The sequence below is a fragment of the Phodopus roborovskii genome, unplaced genomic scaffold, assembly GCF_943737965.1.
Source record: "Phodopus roborovskii unplaced genomic scaffold, PHOROB, whole genome shotgun sequence".
NCBI classification, from domain to species: domain Eukaryota; kingdom Metazoa; phylum Chordata; class Mammalia; order Rodentia; family Cricetidae; genus Phodopus; species Phodopus roborovskii.
The window spans coordinates 34764459-34786554 of NW_026126447.1; the positions used below are offsets into that span (position 1 = coordinate 34764459).

Below are 22096 nucleotides of genomic sequence, written 5' to 3' on the forward strand. Positions count from 1 at the left end.
TTTGATCAGGTTATTGGTGAACTTTACCCCACCATGTCCTGCTTTGAGATACATGGTTTTTGTTAGTCCAAGTATAAATTTTGACACTTTGCATTTGAGTACAAAGATGTCTCTTGAATGTATAGAGTGTTGAAGAAATAGAGGTGATGGGTGAAAGTGAGGGAGCAGCTTTTGACTTTTAAGACAGGGAATAATGAGCCAAGCATTTGAACTGTTTTTGAAAAGAGCAGCCTCTTCAAGAGGCACAGTGAGTCTAGGCAAGTCTGTAAACACAGGCAGAAAAGCTTGGAAGGTGGAACTCCCTGGCAGATCCTATCTCTGACAGAGGATCCCAAGGCTCTATGAAACAGGAATATATGAGTAGTGAGTTCTTACACATCTGACACCAAAGGAGTAAGGAAGCATCCTCAGAAAGACATAGCTTTTCCTGAAGGTGGTTTCTGAGGCTCTGAACAATATGATTGTTCATAGAACAAAGTGCAGGTGTGCTGAGTTCAGTAGTAATGTGTTGTGTATTCCTACAGTATTAGATTCTTTTCTCCTTATGTCTAAAGACACTGCACCCCAGTTTATCTTTCCAAGAGGAAATATATAAAGGGAATTTTCCCCACAAAGGGTAATGCCATTTAAAGTTAACATTGATTGGCAATATCAGTTAACTTAAGGAAGATTAACAATAAGAAGTGCCTGTCCAAAATGTTGCAGACTTGATTGTCTGACTTTGAGAACTCTCCATAGCTCAAGGAATCTGAGTCTGTTCTTTACCATTGATGTTTTAACTGAAGAACCAAATTTCAATGAACTAAAGCAAATTATACCTTAGTATTAAATATCAACAATACTCCAGTTTTCCTTTTAGTGGCCAGCTAAAATCCATATATATTAGCCTCTCATGTTTTAGTGCAAAGTTCTCCTTTATCACAATGGTATAGCTATCTTTATTATTTTTATCTGTGCCCACCTCTGGCCCACTCATGTTCATTGTTCTTTGACTTTAGCTTTTCTCATCTAGTGAGAACTATTTGGATAGGAACTGACATTTTTAAAAAGTTCAAAGTAATGCCTTAATTTAATAAAACCATATATACATTATATATATCTGTGCTAAAATATTTATTCCCCTCCAGGAATGGGGGAGGGGGTAGCTTATAATCTTTAAGATATAAAGTGAAAATACTGTACAGTGCAGTTAATGGTAAGAATTGTTTGTAGATTTGGGAACCTTAAAGTTTTCCTTTCTCTTCTTTCCCTTGCTTTTCTTTCAGTAGAAAATGTGCATCAGATGTTTATGTTTAATTGGTTTACAGACTGTCTCTGGATTCTTTTCCTGTCAAATTACAAGGTAATGTCCTTTCACTTAGCAGCTACTTCATATACCTGTAAATGCAGTTTATTCATGCACAAATTGTTATTGGGCTTGAGACTTTCAGGTTTCATGTTCAGTGTTTAGAAATGGGAAAAGGTAGCCGGGCATTGGCTGCTCACGATTTTAATCCCAGCACTCGGGAGGCAGAGGCAGGCAGATAGATCTCTGTGATCATGTTCGAGGCCAGCCTGGACTACAGAGCTAGTTCCAGGACAGCCTCCAAAGCAATACAGTGAAACCATGCCTTGAAAAAGCAAAAAAAAAAAAAAAAAAAAAAAAGAAATATTTTAAGAAATCAACATTCCCCCATATTGCATTGTAAGTGTGAAGTTTAAGAAAGTTACTTGTGTACATTTTTGCACAATGTATTATTAATCATGGTATATTACTTATAAGTAATGAGTGTCATTTAACTGATGATTTCGGTAGTTATTTTGAAACTTCATTAAGAAGAATCCTTAATTATGTAGGAAAATAGCTAGTCTTTTAAGAAAAGCTTTTTTAACTTCTGGTTTCGTAAAATAACTTACTGCCCATTTTATTATCAGCCTTAAATCTAATTTAGTCAGCATCTACTTTAGGAAATTGGAATAAATCATTGTTCCTGGCCATTATCAGTATGGACCTCAAGGCCAGTTAGCAACCCTACACCGGTGCATTAAAACAAACTTTCTACTTTCAGGTATTTTAGGCATTGCAAGTTAGTAGGTTCTGTCTCCGTGCAGTCAAATAGACATATTCATCAAAGAGCAGCTTTTCATTACATTTGAAACTTTCGTGTATTTGTCCAAAAATTCATCCAATGCAGAGCTGTGTTGAGCTAGTGGTGTCGCCAAAAAGTGAGGGGGAAAGTGAGATCTGAGGATGCTCACTACCTAACATCCTCTGCTCTTCATCTTTGCATTCTGCCAGTTTGGGAAGCTGGGATTTTCTTGCTGGGGATCACCAGGGGAAGTATTTGTCAGAGCGCGCTTCTTATTGCTGTTGTGTCCCAGCAACGTCTGTTTTCTTGCTAAAACACTTGAGAAGTGAGGGACATGTAGCATAGAAGGTATTTTTGGCATGTGGCTTGCTTGCCTGGCGGGGTCCTCTTCCGGACCTGGAGCGCGCACTGCCCCGGTGCTGAGTGGAGAGGCTCTCGGGCCCGCCCCTCGCGCGCTCCCCGGGGACGGCGGCCGCGGGGCCGCGCGCGCCCTGCTCCGCGCGCGCCCGCCCGCCGGCCTCTCCCCTCCCGTCCCGCCGAGCGGGGCGCCGCGAGGGGGCGGAGCGGGGCGTGGTGCCGCGCTCGGGCGGCTCCTGCGCGTTCCCGCCGAGGCGGCGGCGGAGACGGCGGCGGGAGCCCCGCGGTCCAGGCGCACATCCGGGTTCTGGCCGCGACCCGCCGCGGCGATGTGACCCGGTGGCGCGGCCAACATGGCGGAGGTAAGAACGAGCGCCCCTCCCCGGTGGGGCCTCGGCGGAGGGCTGCGGGCGGGAGGCGCGGGCCTGCCCGGGCCGGGCCTGTGGCGCCGCTGCCCACCTGTTGTCCAGCCGGGCCGCCCGGCAGGACTCCGCGGAACTTAGTTGGGCGGAGAGGCTCCGTGGGACTTGAGGGACTTGGGAGGCGGCTTCGGCGGGAGGAGCGGGCGAGGGCTCCCATCCGGAAGCCGCCCGTGGCGCAACTTCGCCCGCCCGCCCGCGCGGCCCGCGGACTCCTCACTGCTTGCTCCCGCGAACTTTCTTCCCTCTCGAGCCCAGACGGCGCTGCGCCCGTCGGTCTGCCCGCGTCTCCCCTGCCCGCGGCTGCTGACCTGGGGTCTGGGTCGGGGGAGAACAAGCTGACCCTGCTTTGATTAGTTTAGAAATTAGCCCAGTAGGCCCTATCCAGCTTCAAACGGGATTCTTCCCCAGGCAGAACCTCCTCCAAGTTTCCACCTTCTACTACTTAAACTGTTTTTTTCCCCCTTTTTTCCTTAAAAACAAACAAAAAAAACCAACTTCCAAATCAAAGTATTAAAGCTGCCCATAATTGACCCCCTTTTTTTTTCTTTGGAGGAAGCTTTACTTGTTTCTCTTGGCCCTCCGCTTTTTTTTCTATAGGATAGAACCCAAGGGTCTTGTGCAAGACAGACAAGCAAGGAAGCAAGCACTCTACCACTGAGCCACATCCCTTCCCAGCCTTCACTTCATTTCCAGTAAACAAGTTCCTTTAGTTAGCGCCCAGATTGGTAGGCAAACAAGTTGGTTTAGGAATAATTAGACCTAAGAATGTGCTATAGGAAATTTAACATTGTGTTTGGTTTTTAGTGTTTAAACATTAGTTCTGTAGTTTAATTTTTATCGGTGAATTTCATTATTATTTAATTCCCCCCCCCGTTCATATTGTTATATTTTTTTGGATCTTCTTTGAGGCAAGTCATGTAAATACTTGATTAATAAGGCAGAAGAACTGCTAAACATTTCCATATTTTTATGTCAAAGGCACCGAGAAATAGATTGAGGAAATAAGTGATTTTATTTACCACTTAACTCTGAGTTTTCAACTCCTTCATTTGCTAAATGAAGTGGATAGTGACAACTTTTGTTTATGCATAATATTTTTAAATCTTGGAATACAGAAACATGGCATGGTTAAGCTTCCTGAAGTAGTTTTAGGGTGTTAGCTTCTAATTCTAATATAGAATTGCCTTTATATTTATGTCTTGAATTTTTTGCTATTAAAGAAGAGACTTTTATGCTAGTGCTTGTTGACAGTATTGAAAATACCATTACAGCAAAAATGTAAAATCATGTCCTTTTTCATTTCTTTACCTATTCATAGTTAAAGGATGGCAAGACAGGAGTTTAGAGAACACGGTACTTTTATTTCACTAGCCTGAGTATGTTCCTGGACTTCATTCCTGGTGAGGTCTGACTCCTGTGCTACAAGAGGAAGTATAGTTGGATTTTCAGGTGTCTTATCAGCTATATTTGCTGAAAACTCACTAGATATATATAGATCACTGCCGTACTGTGACCCAAGGTTTATGTTGTGTAGCCATACCCCACAACAGGTTATTGAAAGTAGCATTGTGCATGAAAATACTGAAACTTAAGTTTAAAAAAAAACACACCCAAAAAGTTGACTTCTAGCATAGTGAGAACATTACTTTTTTACCTTAGCAATTTTTGTTTGTTTTAAAAATTATAGGAAAGAAGTATGCTGAAACTGGCCATTTCTTCTTGTTATCTAGTTTAAGCCACTTTTCGTGGCTATTTTATTCTGTGGAGATTGAATTCTTACAATTGGAAGAAACACATGGATGATTAATTTCAAGGCCTTGACTTTGACTTTTGTTTTTGTTGCATCTGTTTAATGATCTGGTATATAGTTTATATTCTTCCAGTGTTTATAGGTTGTTCTCTTCTTTGCTGTGTGGGATAAAACCCTAGGGTCTCATGAACTTAGAGGAGTGAAGGAACGTTTTTGTCAGTGAAACTATCCTAGAGTGGGTGAAGTGGCAAGTAAACTTATAATTTTCTTTGTCTCAGTTCTTTAATAATAGGGATTTTAAAAAAAAAGAAAAAATAATGGTAGTTTAGGTGAAAAAATTGGTGGAGAGATGATTGATTAAAAATGTTTCTACTTAGCTCTGTATAAATTTAATAGGGTTATTCTTTATGCAGTAAAGAATGCACATTCTGAAATCCTGTGCTTTTGATTAAGCAAAGCTGAGGACAGTATGCATTTGTTTGGCAAATATGGGGAGAATTGAAGCTTTCTGAAGAAGCACAATTGTATTGTCTGTAGATTTACATTCTTTCCTACTTCAGAGAATGATCTGGACATTATTCTAGAAAAACACTTGATTTGTAACTGTAAGTGGCATTAAATGTAATTGTAATATGTAGTAGTTTTATTGTTGTTTTATGTTGATCTGATCATCTTTGCTAGTTTATAATAGGAAATATATATTTACTGGTTCTTCACTTGTGGTCACGTTAAAACATTTTGTGTGCACATGATTAGTATATGCTCCCCTTTTTAGTTCTTTTTGGTAATATTTCCCAGTGCTTATTACCCCTTAAAATTACTTACCATATGCTTACTTAAGGAGGCTCTCCTAGTTACACCAGAAGGGGGGAAATTACAGAGTAGTCACAGTTTTATACGAAGTCAGAGAGGGGAAGAAAAATAAGGGGAATGAATAGTTGATCCTTAGGGCTTATAAGGAATGTGATACAGGTACCGTTGGGAACAAAGAATTTTGTTGTTTATTTCAGAGTATGTAAACATACAGGAATTCTTAAAGGAAAAAAAAAAAAGCCTCATACAATTTAAGATCTGTTTTTTCACCTGAACCTTAACTTCTGTAACAAAATATTTAAATGGACTTGCTTAATGTATTAGTTTAAGCTAAATTTTTTTAAATAATGATAAATTTATTTACTGGTATGTCTTATCTGTCCATTTCTCTTTAAAGAACAATCCTTGTTAGCATTATTTTAGTTTGCTTAGATTTTGGTTTGTTGCTTGTTTTTAAGGAAATTGGATTGTGTTCTGTTTCTCTTCAGTGTTAGTTCCCCTCTTTCACAGCAGTGAATTTAAATTATAAACATTTCTCTATAATGGTGATGAATTTTATTTCCTTTGCTTATTATTTGTTCCTCCAAGGTATCCAGATTAGTCAGAAACTCTAATGTTGCATGTAAGTTCTGAAATAATTTAATGGGACTAAGAGTCAACATGCTTGATAACCTAGGTGGGAGAAATAAAAGAAGTGAGTTAGTTTAAGGTAATGTTGATGAAACTAATCAATTTCTCATATAATTTAGATGCAAACTGCCAGTGAAGCATAAGTACATCTGTGGAAATAAACAGCTACATAAAGATTTCTTGCTTGATGTTCAAATCAAATTGTGTGGTTTCAAAGGATTAACAAATGGCTTCAGAATCCATTGCAGTGACTAAACTGTTGCTTGGGCTTTTCTATGGCTATGTGATTGTTAAAGTGTGCTTGTACACATGAGTGTGTGTGTTTCTAAAGCAGCACCACATAATAGCTTTGTACTGAGATTGCCTTTTCCTGTAGTCATAGTTTTAAAATGTAAAGTAAGAAGACAATATTAAACTTACCCACTTTTTAGCTCATTTTAAGTTAGTTCATAATGAAAGTGAACCTAATTGAAGAACTTAAATGTAAGGCTTTTCACCGTAGAGAAAATGAAACTGTTCAGCATTTATGCACACTGTCCTACATAACACGATCAAGCACAGTCAAGTCCCAAACCCAGACTTCTGTATTCCTAATGCTTGTCTTCCATATCATTCTACTTTAGGAAATATTGCTGCAGTAGTAAATTTCCTAATTTCAGCTTCAAGTAGTCCAGAGAGTAACAGCATTTCTGAGAGTAGACAAGTTTAACTAATAAACATCTGTGTGGAAGAGAGTGGAATGGTAAGCCTTTGCCACAATATACGTCTATAATATGCATCCTGGAATAGGCTTCCCTGACTCAAGTTTCAGCCTGGTATCTCCATTCTTTCACGAATCTGACTTAGCTTCTAGCTTCCTAAGAAAGTGATGGCAACACCTAAAGAAACGGTGATAGAATTGGTTTGAGAGGGGGAAAAGTCATTTGAACACATTAGTTTTTGTAAAAATAATAGTAATATTCTAGGTTTTTTTTTTTTCTTTCTTTCTTTTTTTTCCTAGAGTTGCTCTTGGCCTCACAAATTGGGGATTTCTGTTTTAGAAAAGTACAAAAAAGAATTGAGCACAGCTGAGACACAAGGGTTAGAACAGACCTTATCTGTGGAATCACCAACTGTGGGGTGGGGTGGGGTGGCATACAGCAGTTGTTTAGCAGAGCTCCCACTTTTACCTGCTTAGTTTTCTATCACACATAAACATGTATATAGCAAAAATAAAACTGTAACTTTTAAAATTATAATTAAGAAACAGTAAAAAGTACTAGCTTTTTAGTTTTTTTTTTTTTTTTTTTTTTTTTTTTTAAGGTTTTTGAGACAGGGTTTCTCTGTGTAGCCTTGTGTGTCCTGGTACTCAATCTGTAGACCAGGCTGCTTCGAACTCAGATCTGCCTGCCTCCTCTCATGTGCTAGGATTAAAAGGTACTAGTGTTTTGGGTTTTTTTGAAAAAAAAAAAAATTAAGACTTATAATTACACAAGGTAATCCTCATTTTCTTTAAAAAAAAAAAAAAGAGTATTACATGAAGACAATTGAAAATTCCAACAATACAGAAAAATATAAAATGGAAAAACCTGTTTCCTGACTTATTTCCTGGATATAGATAATTACTGATTTTATTAAACTTCCAATACTTTAAGTCTTCTTTTAGCTGAAACACATAATCTGTTTCATCATCATATTACAAAATCATGGTGTTCTGTTGCTTAGAAGAACCGTGTATCATTTTAAACTATATAAATAATGGATTTATAATTTCTACCCCAACTCATCACTTTAAACAAGCTATGGTAATAAGTAATACACACACATGTTATACACTTCATGTGTGATAGGCTATATTGATGTTGGTAAAAGATCTCCTGAATGGTTGCATTCATATTTTTAGCAATAATGTGAGTCTTCCTCTTAATTTTTTTCTCTATATGTACATAAAAATAGATATTGTTAAAAATGAATAGTTACTTATAGTTTCATTTTATCTTTTTTCCTCTTTCTAACTTACTGTAATATTAAAAGGTAAATGATCCAAGCTGTTTTTGGAGTACTTTGTTAAATCTTGACTAGTTCCTAAAGAAACATAACTCTTCAACAAGATAAGTAATCAATTTGATTTTATATTTTAAGCATGCTTTGAGCTTGCTTAAAATAAAAGATTTTAGAAATAGTAATGGGAAAGGGGAGCAGAGTGGTTTGGCATTGGCTTGAAGTGTAGAGGGTTCTAGAGTGATTGGCTTCCTCATCTCTGTCTCCATCACTACCGTGGTGGTGCATCTTTTTAGTGCATAGCCGGAGTTTACTATTGTGTGATGTGAGTGGATGGAATGGGTATTGATGCTACATAAATGATTAAAGTAACTCCATTTGAGAATGTGTAGCACTGTATGACTTCTGTTCTCTTGCTTATCTATAAAAATGCTTATTTTGGGTTGAAACCCCTGTGCTGTGATATTAAATACAACTTTATCTTGAATCATTTTTGTCCTTTGAATAAAAGTAGGGCTCACAATATGAACTTTTAAAATGCTTATTTTCTGCAAGGTATCTTTGATTTAATTGGTTGCAATTAAGTTACAATAAACTAATCTCACCCTTTCCTCCTAAACTAGTAAAATTTTATTTGTGACATAAAGAACTAAAATATATAGACACTTAGCATGTCCTGTCCCTCTCCAGCTTGTGAATGCAATCTTCCATCAAGCCTAGTATGGCTGATAGAATATTTGCTCTCTTTGAACATTAGGAGATGTATTCACTGGAGTACCCTGTGCTTAACAATGCTGCCAGTCCTCTAAACACAGGCCTCTTAAGGAATAGAAAGTATTTGGGGCCTTTTTAGAATTTGAAGCTGGAAACTATTTGCTGATAATAGTTATCAGTGTGTTATTGTTATTTACTGCTGGTGAAAGATCTCTTAAACTGAAGTACATCACTTCCATATCCAGTATCCTATTATTGATAATAGCTAATGCCATTAAACCTTTTCATGTCCAGTAGTTCTTTTTAGTCAAAAGATCCCACTTCCCCTTTTAAGGCAGGGTCTCACTGCCTATTTCTGGCTCGTCTGGAACATATTATGTAAACCAGACCTGCCTCAGTCTCCATAAGCTCTGCCTGCCTCTGCCTGCTGAGTGCTAGGATTAGATATGTGCCAATACACTTGATTTCAGAAAGCTTTTCCTTTTTTTAATCAGAAGACTATAAAACATTGTAATGTTAAAAATAATTATGTTTAGGAACTGTTTTTCGAGTCCTAATCTATAAGAAATTGTGGTTGTTGTTTATGCCATGTATATTTGTTTCAGATGTACTTAAAAAGGAAAAGGAGTGCGATGGAGCTTTTCTATAGCACTGATCAACTTGGCACCAAATGAAGTCATTGAATGATGTAATTGTCCAAAGGTTAGGCTTATAGTTGGGATTAAGATTTTAAGATGTTAATTAGCTGGATAATATGTGTGGTGCCCACACCCATTTCACGTCAAAACTGTGTAGTTCTGCTTTTATGGTTATTGTATTATTTCCAAAGCATTCTGCTCTCCAGCTTCTTATCAGAGAAACAAAAGTAAACAACTTTGTCATGGTAATTTTGAAATAATGCTGGTGTGGTGTAGGAAATACATAATACGATCTGTATGTTTTGGTTTGTTTGGTGGTGGTGGTAGTGGTGTTAGAAAAACCATGCGGAAGGGATGAACTGTTCTCTTACTAAAGTAAAGTGTGCCTCCAACAAAGCCAGCATAGGTCACTACTGGAATCTAGAATGCCACACTTACAACAAACAGTACCATGACGTAGGCAGATTTCAAAATGGAACTTAAATACCTTGTAGAGGTCTGTCTTAGATTCCCTGGCTCTTGAAAACTGAACACTTTTCTCTGTTTTATTACCTTAACTCTAAGGCCTGTTGTGTTTAGCAGAAGAAATATTCTTAATAGCATGCTCTTTATTTTACCAGTGACAACTTCCTTCTCACAACATCAATGGGTAGCTCTGGCTGAACTGGCATTTAAATTCTCTGAAATTACTGCATTTATCTAGAAGGAACTTATGTTTGAAGATGACTTGTTTATAATTGTAAATTAACTGAATTGAGATAAAATAACCACACTGTCAAGTGGCAATATTAGTAAAAGTGGTTGCTGCCAATTTTCTTTATGTTTTCCACTTAAGGTTGTTAATGAATGAATGGTACAGTGATACCTGTAAGCTCTGCACTTGGGATGCTGAGGCAGGAGATTGTGAAAGCAAATCCATCCTGGATTTTAGAAAGATGCTGTCCTTCTAGAGGGTGAGGTGGGGATTAGCTGTTGGTAGAACATTTGCCTAGTGTGTGCATGTGTGAAGCTCTGGATTCAGTCCCTAGTACCATGGTCAGGGGAATGCAGTTATTTCTGCCTCTTGTTTCCCCCTTTTTTTTTTTCCTTTAGAAACCACTGATAGCAAACTTTGTGTATGAATAAAACATTTTTCTGAAGATTGTAACATCTAAAACCATAATCTCTTAGCTCAGCTGTATTTTTGAGGACTGTATTTTCTTTTAAAATCAGAATTATTTTCATATTACTATTTTTGCTTCTAAATCCATGAGTGTTTTAGGTTTTTCTTTAGGTTCAAGCATAATGGAAGGAAAAGATCATGTGAAAATTTTTGTTAGTGTTAGACATTAAAACTTACTGTAGTTTTTGTATCATTAATCATTAAGTGCTTCTTATAATGTTTGTGAAGGTACACTATACAAAGATGCTAATTTGTTTTCTTTTCTCTTCAGCCATCTGTTGAGTCTTCAAGTCCAGGTAAGTATTTTTATGTGTTTTTATAATTCTGTTCGACTATTTGTCCTGTTAGTTAACATAAAGGCTAGAGGAGCTAGACTGTCATCTGACTTGCTTTTCTTCTGTGAATGCTTCTTTTTTCTGGGGAAAAAGAAATGGATGAAATGTTTGACTGCCCCTGAAAGTGCAGGTGAGGCTGCTACGAGTTCCTCCTCCTAACTCTGGGCTCTTTCCCTCTCCTTTCTTTATTGTTCTTTCCTCTTCCCTCTCCTCCACTCTTCTCAGTTGATTTGTGCATTTCTTATAGTTTGAAATTGTTATTTAATTGAAAGTGTATGTGAAATAATGCTTTTAAAAAGGAGTTAGTTACCTTAAAGATACTCAAAATGTTATATTTGATTAAAAATGTTGTTAATGTATTTACCATGAAGGGATTAGTAAAGTTGTATTGGAAACATAAGGAATTTATTCATAGATTTGAGTAGGTTAGATTGTATATACTCTTAACTATCTAGGCTTTTTATATTCTCCCTTCAATACTGCACACTTTTTTTTTTTTAAACTCAAGAGTCCTCTTAGTTGTGTTTTGTTTGAAAGTATCTCACACATTGAATATTTAGCAAAGTTTAACATCATTTTGCATATTGAAGCAGTAGACATTTGTATTGTAATTTTATATTTGGGGGGGTTCATTCTTTTTTGGGAGTGTTTTTTGTTTTGTTTTGTTTTATTTTTTTCTCTCCCCAGACAGGGTTTCTTTATGCAGCCCTGACTGTCTTAGAACTTTTATGTACTTAACATGAATAGTCTTTTTTAATAATCAAGGATGCTTTCCATGGACATAAATTGTTATGTTCTGGAGGTAGGATTAAATTACTTCTAAATAACTTGAGTGTTGACTTTATACTTGCTTTTATCTTTATTTTAGCTAAAGACAGCTTTGGTATTATTTCTGTATGCCAAAGAGTAAAGTATATTGGTCATTGTGACTTTTTAAAAAAAACTTTGTGGTTTATAAATGAGTTCAGGATGGTTAGGAGTTAGAAACAATGAAATCACAAAAGTGTTATATCACTTTATTGGTTGTAGGGTATAGAAATATTTCCAGTATTTTTTTTCTTTCAAAACTCCAGAAAATGAGTTTTGCTGAAAAAAGAAAATGGGTTCCCTGTGTTTATTCATGTAAGGTTGCAGATTTACTAAGCTTTAGAGTGTCTTTCAAGGCATTCAACAATAAGTACATAAACATCAGGGACTTTGGCAGAAGGAATGTTTGTTGCTATGCACAATTATAGAGAGAGTTACTAAAGTTGATAGAATTAAGGATAGAGGCCTCACGTAAAAACACTGTAACTGTCAAAAGCTACTCTTCATAGCATCTGTACTTGGGAATCAGTGCTAGCAGTCATAGTCTCAGTAACTATGCTAGATGACTTGTCTATTGAAAGTCTAGTGAGCATCATCTAGAGTACAGGTACAGTACAAAACCATTATATGTGAGAATTCTAGGAGAGGGGAAAGTTTTAAGGGATTAAACTGGTATATACAATATATTTTAACCTAAAGTTGTCTTTGTGCCTTTAAAAAGATGATCCAAAAGTAGACGACAAAGCAGTGATTATCTTAGCTCCCTAGCAAAGTACTTGTACAAAGCAAAAGATGTTCTTGTTATTGAGCTTCTCCTCCAGGAAACTATCCTAATAATGGGTCTAGCATCTGGCAGACAATAATAGGATAGTTAGTTGCTACTTGCAGATAAGATAGTAAGAACGCATATAAAATAAACATCAGTTTAAGACAAGAAAATAGATAAAATTTCAAGTTTATATGTGATATATATCTGGGAAAGGAGTTGAAATTAGAAAAGCAGCTCATTTACAAGTTGGCATTTAGTGTAGTGGAGGAGTAAGGTGACAGGTCTTCAAGTAGAACTGTCTGAAAATGATGACAAAAGATAAGAGATTTCAAGTAAGTAATAAGACTTCATAATTTGGTGTTGTGTACTAGTGAGTTTGTAAATGTTTAAGTGGATAACAGTGTAACGATCAGTAGTAATGATTTAGCCTAATTATTTTTTGGCAATATCTGTGCTAAATAAGAACTGTGTTAAGTTTAAGTTAATAGTATCCAGAGAGAGGGATGGTGATGTAATCTTTTTGTGTGTATGGGTGTTTTACTTGTATGTGTATGTATATGTACTGTGGATATGCCTGGAGCTTGTGGAGTTCAGAAGAAGAATCCACTAGAACTTGAGTTAAGGATGGTTGTGAGCTACCAGGTGTTTGCTAGAAACTGAACCACTGAGCCCTCTCTCCAGCTCCAGTAATAGAATATTTTTAAAGCATCTTTCTGTCCACAAACATGAATAAAAGTGTAGTATAATCTGTGAGACTTCATCACTGCTACTGCTAAGTGTCTGAGAAGAAAAGTTTCAGGAAACTAAAAGGATGATAAAAACAAAACTCCAAATTAATGGTTCTTATTTGTACTCTCATAGGAACCCTCCTTCCCAGTAGTTCAACTACTGCTGTACTACCAATAAAACTAAGACAATCTGAAATAAATTAAGATTGAATGCCTATTTTTCATATAAATTATTCTGAAACTTGCGTAATGATTAATAATTCATTGTCCTCACACTTGGAGACAAAATATGTAGGGGACTTACAGGAAGTTTGTAGCAGAGGGATTGAAGTTACAGCTAGGATTGCTGTGTTTAGAAGTGCTTCTTACATTTCTTAAGCCTGAATCTTGCTCCTCCCTCACCCTTTTAAATGCTGTGATAATACTTTATACCACTGCTCGAGGATTGAGATAATGTTGGTCAAATGATTGAACTTACTATTTGGCACATAGTAAAAAGGGGCATCTTCTAAATATTGTGAGAGTTACCTGAAGAACTCTAGTCCATTGGTATGCCCTGGTTTCTTCATTTTACTTGCTGATTCTCTTACAGAGAGTGAAATTAAAGTGATTGGCATATCGGTTAATGCAATCCTTAACAATTTGAGCTGATAAGAACGTACGTTTTCAATGTTAACTGACATACTTATATAAGTAAGCAGTGCTTTTGCAAACTGAAGTCTTGATTTAGCAGTAATCAAAATGTGGGAAATGTCTACAGAACACCCATATTCCTAGCCTTTGAGGATAACCCTATTGAATCTAGTAATATCCTCCCAAACCAGGCTAAGTGTTGATTAGGATATATCAGTTCCTTTGAGTTACTTGTATTGCCTTTGATAAAAATTATATATATGCTCTTAATACATTTTATTACTATAACCCCAGAGTTATTTCAGATCAACTGAATAAGTTCAAGATAATACTTAATATTAGAATGTTTTCAAGGTAGTGCTGATAAGACTTGATTATTTTTACTTGGTGGTCCTGTGTTGTTTAACAGCAAGCTCACATTCTGATAAACTCGAGTATCATAAAGCGTACCTCTACAAGCCTAACACATACCTAGACTATATGGTGCAGCCCTCTATAATCCTAACACATAAAGTGTAGCCACTGTAATATATACAGCCTGTCACAATCTAAAAAAAAAAAATCACTCTGCAATATGTCACTTGAGATTTTCAGGGATCAAAGAGACTCTCAAAACATTAATTGGGTGGTTAAAAATTGTTTTTGTACACACACACACACACACACACACACAAAGACCATTCTTTCTTGATAGTTGTTTTTATATCTTGCGTTTTGTTTAGAAGATTGCTGTAATTTTTTTTTTTTTGCTGTAAATTTTTTTAAGTTACAAATATTCTACCCCCATTTTACAGTATAAATTGATCACATAGGAGTGAGCCATGACAGACAGTAGTTCCTTGCAAGAGCTTTTTGGTAGTAGGGATGAGTAAAGATAATAATATTTTGAAGCAAAAGCATTTACTGTGTCCTTCCTAGTTTTTGTAAACTTATATCCAGCCTCAAACAAGGCATATATACTAAAGTAACATTGGTAAGATGCACTTTATTTAAAAGGTTTACTGTACATCTGGAAATGTTCTTTATATATAGGAGGCTCAGCAACATCAGAGGACCATGAGTTTGATCCATCAGCTGACATGCTGGTTCATGATTTTGATGATGAGCGAACATTAGAAGAAGAAGAAATGATGGAAGGAGAGACAAACTTCAGTTCTGAAATAGAGGATCTTGCAAGGGTAAATGACCTATACTAGCAGTAAAGTGGTGTAGCATGTGGAGTGGGGGACACTGGAAACTTTGGTACTCTGTTAATGCTGGGAAATTTAAATTCTCATAGGTGTATTAAATTAAAAACCACAGGTGGGGTATTTAACATTTGAAACTGAGGCTAAAAGAATTATTGTGTAAAATAATGGAATTCAGTAGTAGTTTTGGTAAAACGTCAGATTTGTCAGAAATGGATACTGAAAGGGTCTTAAGTTTTCTCTTGTGGACCCCACCCCATCCCCAGTTACTGCATCTTTTATTTACCCTTTTCAAAGCCTAAATGTCTCAAATGTCATCATTTTCCTCTCTCTGATTGAAGTTATTGATTGTGCCTGCCTGTTGCTATCAGGGTTTGACCTTTCTGCACCCATTGTTCCTTCTCATTCTTGGGAACTTTTCTCTTTTGTATTCAACACAGCTTACCATTCTCTCTCCACTCTGCTTTTTCCTGTATTCTGTTTTCCCTTTGGTACCCCTGTTGGTTCTTTACCTAAAGTGTAAGTGTTTCTACTGCTTGGTTAGTGGACCTATTCTTCTGTTCTTGTCTCTATTAGGTGAATGCTCAGAGTGTACATACTATAAAGGTCAGCTGCATCAGAACGTGCTGTAGACTTAATAAATACAACAAATCTCCCAAAGGTGGGCTCCCAGTCTACATCTTAACTAAGCAAGCTTGAGCCACCTGCATACCAAATCTGAAAACTGCCAAGCTATGTGATCTAATCTATTTTATGATCTCTGCTCAGTTTTTCTTAGTTTGTATTTCTGGCTTAACTTGACTTTTTCCTAAAATATTTTGGCAGTTACCTCTAAAATTGTGGACACTTACTATTCCCTCCTTACCTGTTCCTTCTCTAGCCGTAAAAATGTCACTTTAAAAAATATATTTATTTACACTGAAACCAGAGAGAATGTTTCTTTCTTTACCAACATTGAGTTTCTAAATAAATCTGTCATTGCTCTCCACTGAAATATCTCTAACCAGTTCTTGCTCCATATCTACCCCAGTAGGTATTTTTTCTATCCTAGACTATTATGACCACTTCCTCATAGGTTTCCCTATTTTGTTTTACTGTATTTCTTCCAATATATTTCCATGCAGTCTATATAATAACCTTTCTAAAATACAAACCCTTTTATTTCAACCTCTTATAACTCCTAGAGAAAATCTAATTTACTTAATCTTGCTGCAAGGCCAGCTGCTTGATAGAACTTTTTCTATTTACCACAAAAACCCTGTTACACTGTACCTTACTAACTGCTTTTTTTTCCTGGGTTGGCTAGTTTGTCCCTGCTTTCAAGAGTGTTTGGCAATCTGGGATTTGTTGCTGCCTTCTCTGGATTTCGTGTTGCTATTTGTGTATGCTAATTAGTTTTTTTTAAAAAAATAAACAAAATGCTAAATCCTATTCAGTATGCTTAGTTTTGTTTTTCCTATCATTTATGTGTGTGTGTATATATATACACACACACATAATAATACCTATAGTCTTCATTAATTTTATAAGGGCATCTAGTATTCCATAATAAAACTTAACGTGTATGACTTAATTTGTTCCTTTGATAAAAGAAATGTAAAACAGACAGTGCTGGTGTTTATAGATAGAGAAAATGAATGTTATTATCTATATTTCAGAATTTAGGTGGAGATTTAAAAGAAGTCCTGATACCATTTAGTTTTAAGTCTTGCCAGGTCCTGTTTGGGATTGTTTAGTTACTAAAACTAGCATTATCCACTGTGTGTAAGCAAATGTTTTAAACTTTGACCAGAGAACTGAGTTTATTTTGGTGGCAATACTTGTATTGGTTTTCACAGAGCCTTTCCAAAGAAGCTCATGCTGTAGTAGGGGTCTTCAAAAGCAAGAAGCTACACAGTCATAGCTTATTTTTTCTGTAGGAAATGGTAATATAGAGTTAAGAGAAAGAAGAGTGGATCTAATCCTGCATGTTTTTATCTCAAGCAGTTTTATACTCTCTCAGAATCTCCTCTGTCTTTCCACATAGAGCAACTACAACTTTTCTGTGTCTACAACTTTTATAATCTGAAACCGAGTGGTATGATTAGATTTCCTGTAGTTATAAACTTTATAGGTCTGAACCAAACCGATTTTTCTTTAATGATTAAACCAGTTTGTCTTATTGATTACTCATCTGCTTTTTTGGAAGGAAGACAGTGGTGAATGAAGTTCAGGGGGTGGTGTTTTACATGTAGAGCTTTCATTGTATGAAATTTGTTTTGTTTGTTTATTATGTAATTTTGGGCAAACTTCACAGTTCATAAAGTAGAAAGAAATTTAACAAATGCATTTCACTCTCCTCTATTTAAGTTCCTTCAGATCAAAATCAACCAAATTAGTTCAAAGATACTTAACTATTAGAATACTTTAAAAGTAGTTTTAATTTCACTCAAATTGAATTCTAAACTTTTCATTGATTACTGTTGATACAGGCTTTAGTGTGTGCAGCTGTAGCTACATATATCATGCCAGCAATAAACGGTGTTATATAAGTCTTTTTGTTGTTGCTGTTTTTTTGTGTTTTGTTTTGTGTTTTTTAATTTTCATTGGTGTGAGGATGTCAGATCTTTTGGAACTTGGTTTATAGTTGTGAGCTGTCAACTGGGCCTGGGAATTGAAGCTTGAACCTGGGTCTTCTGGAAGAACAGCCAGTGCTCTTAATCACTGAGCCACTTTCCTCCGCCCCCATATGAATCTTACATTTAAATATTTTAATACAATTAGATGAATTGATTAAAATTTACAGTGATACTAATAGGAATGTTAAAATTTTGCACACAATTCATGAAGTTTTGTGTTTGCTGTAGATTACCTGTTCCAAAATTTAACCCTTTTCCAGTGCTGTTAAAATTCAAGAGACTAAGCATGGGCTCAATTGTAGCACTGCATTCAGAAGAAAGATGAGTGTCAACTACATCTATATATTTAAATGCATTATAATAGAAAAAGACATATTAATAACATCTGTTCTTAATGCACCTTAAAGCACTGGACACATTCCCAATAAAGCACCAAAGCCTAGGGTGCATATTTTCACCTTGTAGAAAAAGCTGTCTCCCAATTTCTTAATTTGTCACGTGTCTGAATTCTCTTTCCGGGAAGAAAAGTATGAAAGATTGAGATTTTCTTGCAGTGAACATGAATAAAAATGAGGCCATGACTACTTCTAGGTGTGGTTGAGGGAACGATCTTTATTGTTGCTATGAAGAAGAGAACAGCCAGAGGTATCTGGAAGAGTCCAGGCCGCACATGAGCTTGGCCAGCGGAATAGACTGTCCATGAGAGGAGGGAGAATGGAGATGAAGAGAGAAGCACAAGAGGGGAGGAGGACCAAGATAGTACTTGTCTGAAATGGCTGGGTTATCTGGGAATCAGAAGCTGGGGGAAGGGAAGTGGAAGCTCGGGAGTTTGAAGAGGTTTTGGGTAGGATAGGGGTTGAGAGGTGCCAGGGCTCTGTGCCAGGAACTTGTTATGTTGAGGGAACTTGAGGCCCTCTGCTGCACTTTATATGCTAATAGGTACCACAGTTAGCTGTTTGTCCTGAATTACAAATATTAAAGAAACTCCAATATGAAAATTATGAAAGAAATTTACCGACTTTATATCTTTGTAGTTTGTCTTCTAGTCAGCTACTAGCCTCAAGTGATTGGTTATCTTAGGAACTGTTTTAGTCAAATCTTTATGTGGTCCCTTAGGATTTATCTCCTCTCTTCATAATCTTGTATTGCTAAGTCTATTTTGGTATAGTAAATATGTGAAGAATAATGTGCTCATCCACCAGATGGTCCTGCTGTGAAAATTTGCATCTGTGCCACATGCATGAGATAAAAGTCATCTCTTCTGCAGCCAGGAAGTTGATGCTATCCTGATCTTACAGTGCTATAGTGTGTCAGTGTTTGATGGCTTTATCTTCCTGTCTTGACTTCAATCCAAAGACAGTGTTTTGGTTTTTTTTTTTTTTTTTTTTTTATGTTTGGGTATTTTGCCTGCATGCATGTCTTTACACAATGTGTGTGCCTGTGTCTATGGAGGGGGCCAGAAAAGGGTGTCAGATCCTGTGGAACCACAGTTAACAGACAGTTGTGAGCCTCTATGTGGGTGTTGGGAACCAAATCTTGGTCTTCTGCAAGAACAGCAAGTGCTCTTAACCACTGAGCTCTTTGTGCTTGTCTTTTAAATAGCTTGTAAACTTTAGCCAGTGTCTTGTTAGCATACAAATATGATTGCCCCACTTTTTATTATAGTGTTTATAAAATTTAATTCCTAAAGCACATTATAATGTACATTTGTGTTTATTCAGCTTGTGTCTGTCTTTATCCCTCATGCCCCATCTACTCAGCCCTTATCTCATACTGCATCGGCACTATGGACATTTAACCTGAGGCCAGATTTCAAGGAGGAAAGTATGTGTGCATATTTAACTAAGTAACAAGCCAGTGAGTTAGGTAAGCTGGGCTTCCCAGCCACTGCTTAGCTGAAGTGTCAGAGAAATAAGTCGAAGGAGGTCCCTTAATACTTGATAGAATGTATACTTTGATAATATAATATTCTCTGAAATGGGTGACATATAGGCCCTAGTTCAATAATGTACTGATAGAGTAGTACCACCCAAAGTCCTCTGGCCTCTGAGTGCTGCATATACCATACCCCACTGTCACACTGTACCCACGCACAGATAGCTGCCGATTTGTTGTTAGAAATGACACACACACAAACATAGAAAAAATGTCAAAGTCAGTATACTTTGATCCAAGAGTTAGTGTCTTCAGTGTTTATTTTTCCATGGGTCCTATGAGACGAATGTTCTGATGAACTAGGAGGAAGCTATATCATGTGTTCAGCTTTTAGCTGAGTGACTGGAGGAATCCAATAAAGCCCATCAGGGATAGATTGCTGGAAGATGTAGACTGTTCTCTCAGGAGGATCTGCTGCTAAGACTACTCTAGTCACAAATAAAATTGGCCTTCAGGTGGCATATACTTTTAACTCAGGAATCCATAAACTAGGGCAGAAAGACCAACGAGTTGGAAACCAGATTAGGCTACAGAGTAAATTCCTGGCCAGCGTAGATGTAGTAAAACCCTGTCCCAAAAAGACCAAAAAAAAAAAAAAAAAAAAAAAAAGTAATATTAGGAATTTGTCTATTCTGCTTGCATTTATGCTTTCCTGTTTGTTGTTTTTGAAACATGGTCTCAACTCTGCACCCCAGCCTGGCCTTTTACTCCTTGTGTAGTACAGTCTGGCCTAGAGTTTGAAATCTTACTGCCTCAGTCTCCTTGGTCCTGGGATTAACAGACTTACACCACTGTACCTGGTTGTTTATCTGAACGTTTTATAGTCATGATCCTTGTATATTTTTATAACTATAATATGACAACCTGGTACTTTGTGTTTGGTAAACCAGGGCTGTGAACGTTTCTGTTCTTTTTTTTTCTCCCTTCTAGGTAGTGCTAGATTCTGAACCCAGCCATTCCTTTCATGTGTTTCAGACTGTTGTGCTCTTTTTATTTTTTTTTTCAGTCATTCTGAAAATACAGCTTGTTTTGAAACAGTATGAATTTAAGTTTGCATACTAATGAACAACCAAGAGTAATTCTGACAAGGAGTAAAATTGACCACAAAAAGGATTAGACCTGGACAAAAAGTAGTCATTTAAGAAACTTAGGTAATAAATTAAGTTTAAAAACAAAAACAGAAAACCCACTACATCTGTGATTAATCTGCTATTGATCTTTCCTTATTTGTTTGTTTGTTTGTTTGTTTTATGTAACCAAGTCCATTTAAATGAAAACAAACATTTATAGACAATATTCCTGCTGGTAAGGGGCGCTGTCATGGGGGATTCTAAGATGCAGAAATCCTGGCTGTAGTCTGTCAGGTTGCTTTGTCCAGCTGTTTTGAATGTAGGATCACCTGGTACTCTGTTTCAGGCGGTCTGGCTTGATCAAACCACATTAGTCTGGAAGGAATCCATAGCTTTTCATTTTCTGTGGAAACAAAAATAGAAATCCTTTTCCCCAGTGCTATTGATCTTTCTATAACCTATATCCTTTCTACATAATGTTGAGGGAGGGTATAGTTTTCACTTGCTATGGAAATTAGGTCTGCTGTTATCAAGAGGGTCTGATTTTTATTAATTTGAGAAAAGATTTCTCTGTTGTTTTACTGTCATGGAACTCATTTTTAGACCAACCTGGTTTTGATCTCTGCTTCCCAAGTGTGGGATTAAAGGCAGGCTTAGTAGCGCCTGCCTGAATTTTTTTCCCCCCTCTGCTTTACATCAATGGCTTTCTCTGTGTGCTAGTTCCATCACTGGTTCTAGTGGAGTCTGTGTGTAAGGTATTAAGGAGGCCACTTTGTCTCTGCCCTTTCTTAGACAGGAGATGTTTCTGGATATTTGAGAAGTAATATCTTACGAAGTGACATGCACTTCATACATTGTTACTGGAGGGAAAACAATCTGTTTTTCTGAGTGAAATTCCTTTCTAACCTTTTGTAATGCTGAACCTCTTGTCATGTTAGTGACAGATTTTAAAAACAACATCCAAGCTTTATTTCCTCCCAGAAAGGCTGATTTAATGGTATCTTACCCAATACCTGTGAAATTAGTGTCCTTTGAGATGGATCTCATACTCATGTAAAGAGCCTTACTTGGAAATTCTTTAAAATGCAGATTAGAAGCCTGGCAATGGTGGTGCACACCTTTAATCCTAGCACTCAGGAGGCAGAGGCAGGCTGATCTGAATTTGAGGCCAGCCTGGTCTTTAGTGAGTTCTAGGACAGCCAGGGCTACAAAGAGAAACCCTGTCTGAGAAAAACAAAACAAATACAGATTAGAGACCCCTCATCTAAGACATTAGTTAGGCCAGACATTCTGAGGTTAGCATCTGTTCTTAAAGCTGACTTTAATGCTCTTTAAGACAGATCAACAAGACCCCAAAAGGGTTTGTTTGATTGATGTTGTAGAGTGGACCAAGTACTGTGATCTAGCCAGAAAATGATTTCAAAATAGAGTATGGTCATTTAAATGAACTCTGTTAAATTGTCTCTTAACACTAACTTT

At 36.9% G+C, this 22096-nt stretch overlaps 1 protein-coding gene across 17 annotated transcripts in view; it reads left to right on the top strand.

The window, feature by feature from the left end:
- The window catches only part of Mier1 (MIER1 transcriptional regulator), a 55903-nt gene that overhangs the window by 2612 nt on the left and 31195 nt on the right, over positions 1 to 22096 (top strand). For 3 of the 17 annotated variants that reach the window (XM_051188263.1, XM_051188266.1, XM_051188267.1), the window contains exons 3-6: positions 1269 to 1342; positions 10807 to 10831; positions 10964 to 11000; positions 14840 to 14985. In XM_051188263.1, the coding sequence (XP_051044220.1) occupies positions 1269 to 1342; positions 10807 to 10831; positions 10964 to 11000; positions 14840 to 14985 (282 nt within the window). Of the gene's footprint in view, positions 1 to 1265; positions 1343 to 2629; positions 2789 to 9390; positions 9438 to 10806; positions 10832 to 10963; positions 11001 to 14839; positions 14986 to 22096 lie in introns of those variants that run through there. The other 14 variants (XM_051188270.1, XM_051188268.1, XM_051188269.1 and 11 more) reach the window with 7 other exon arrangements.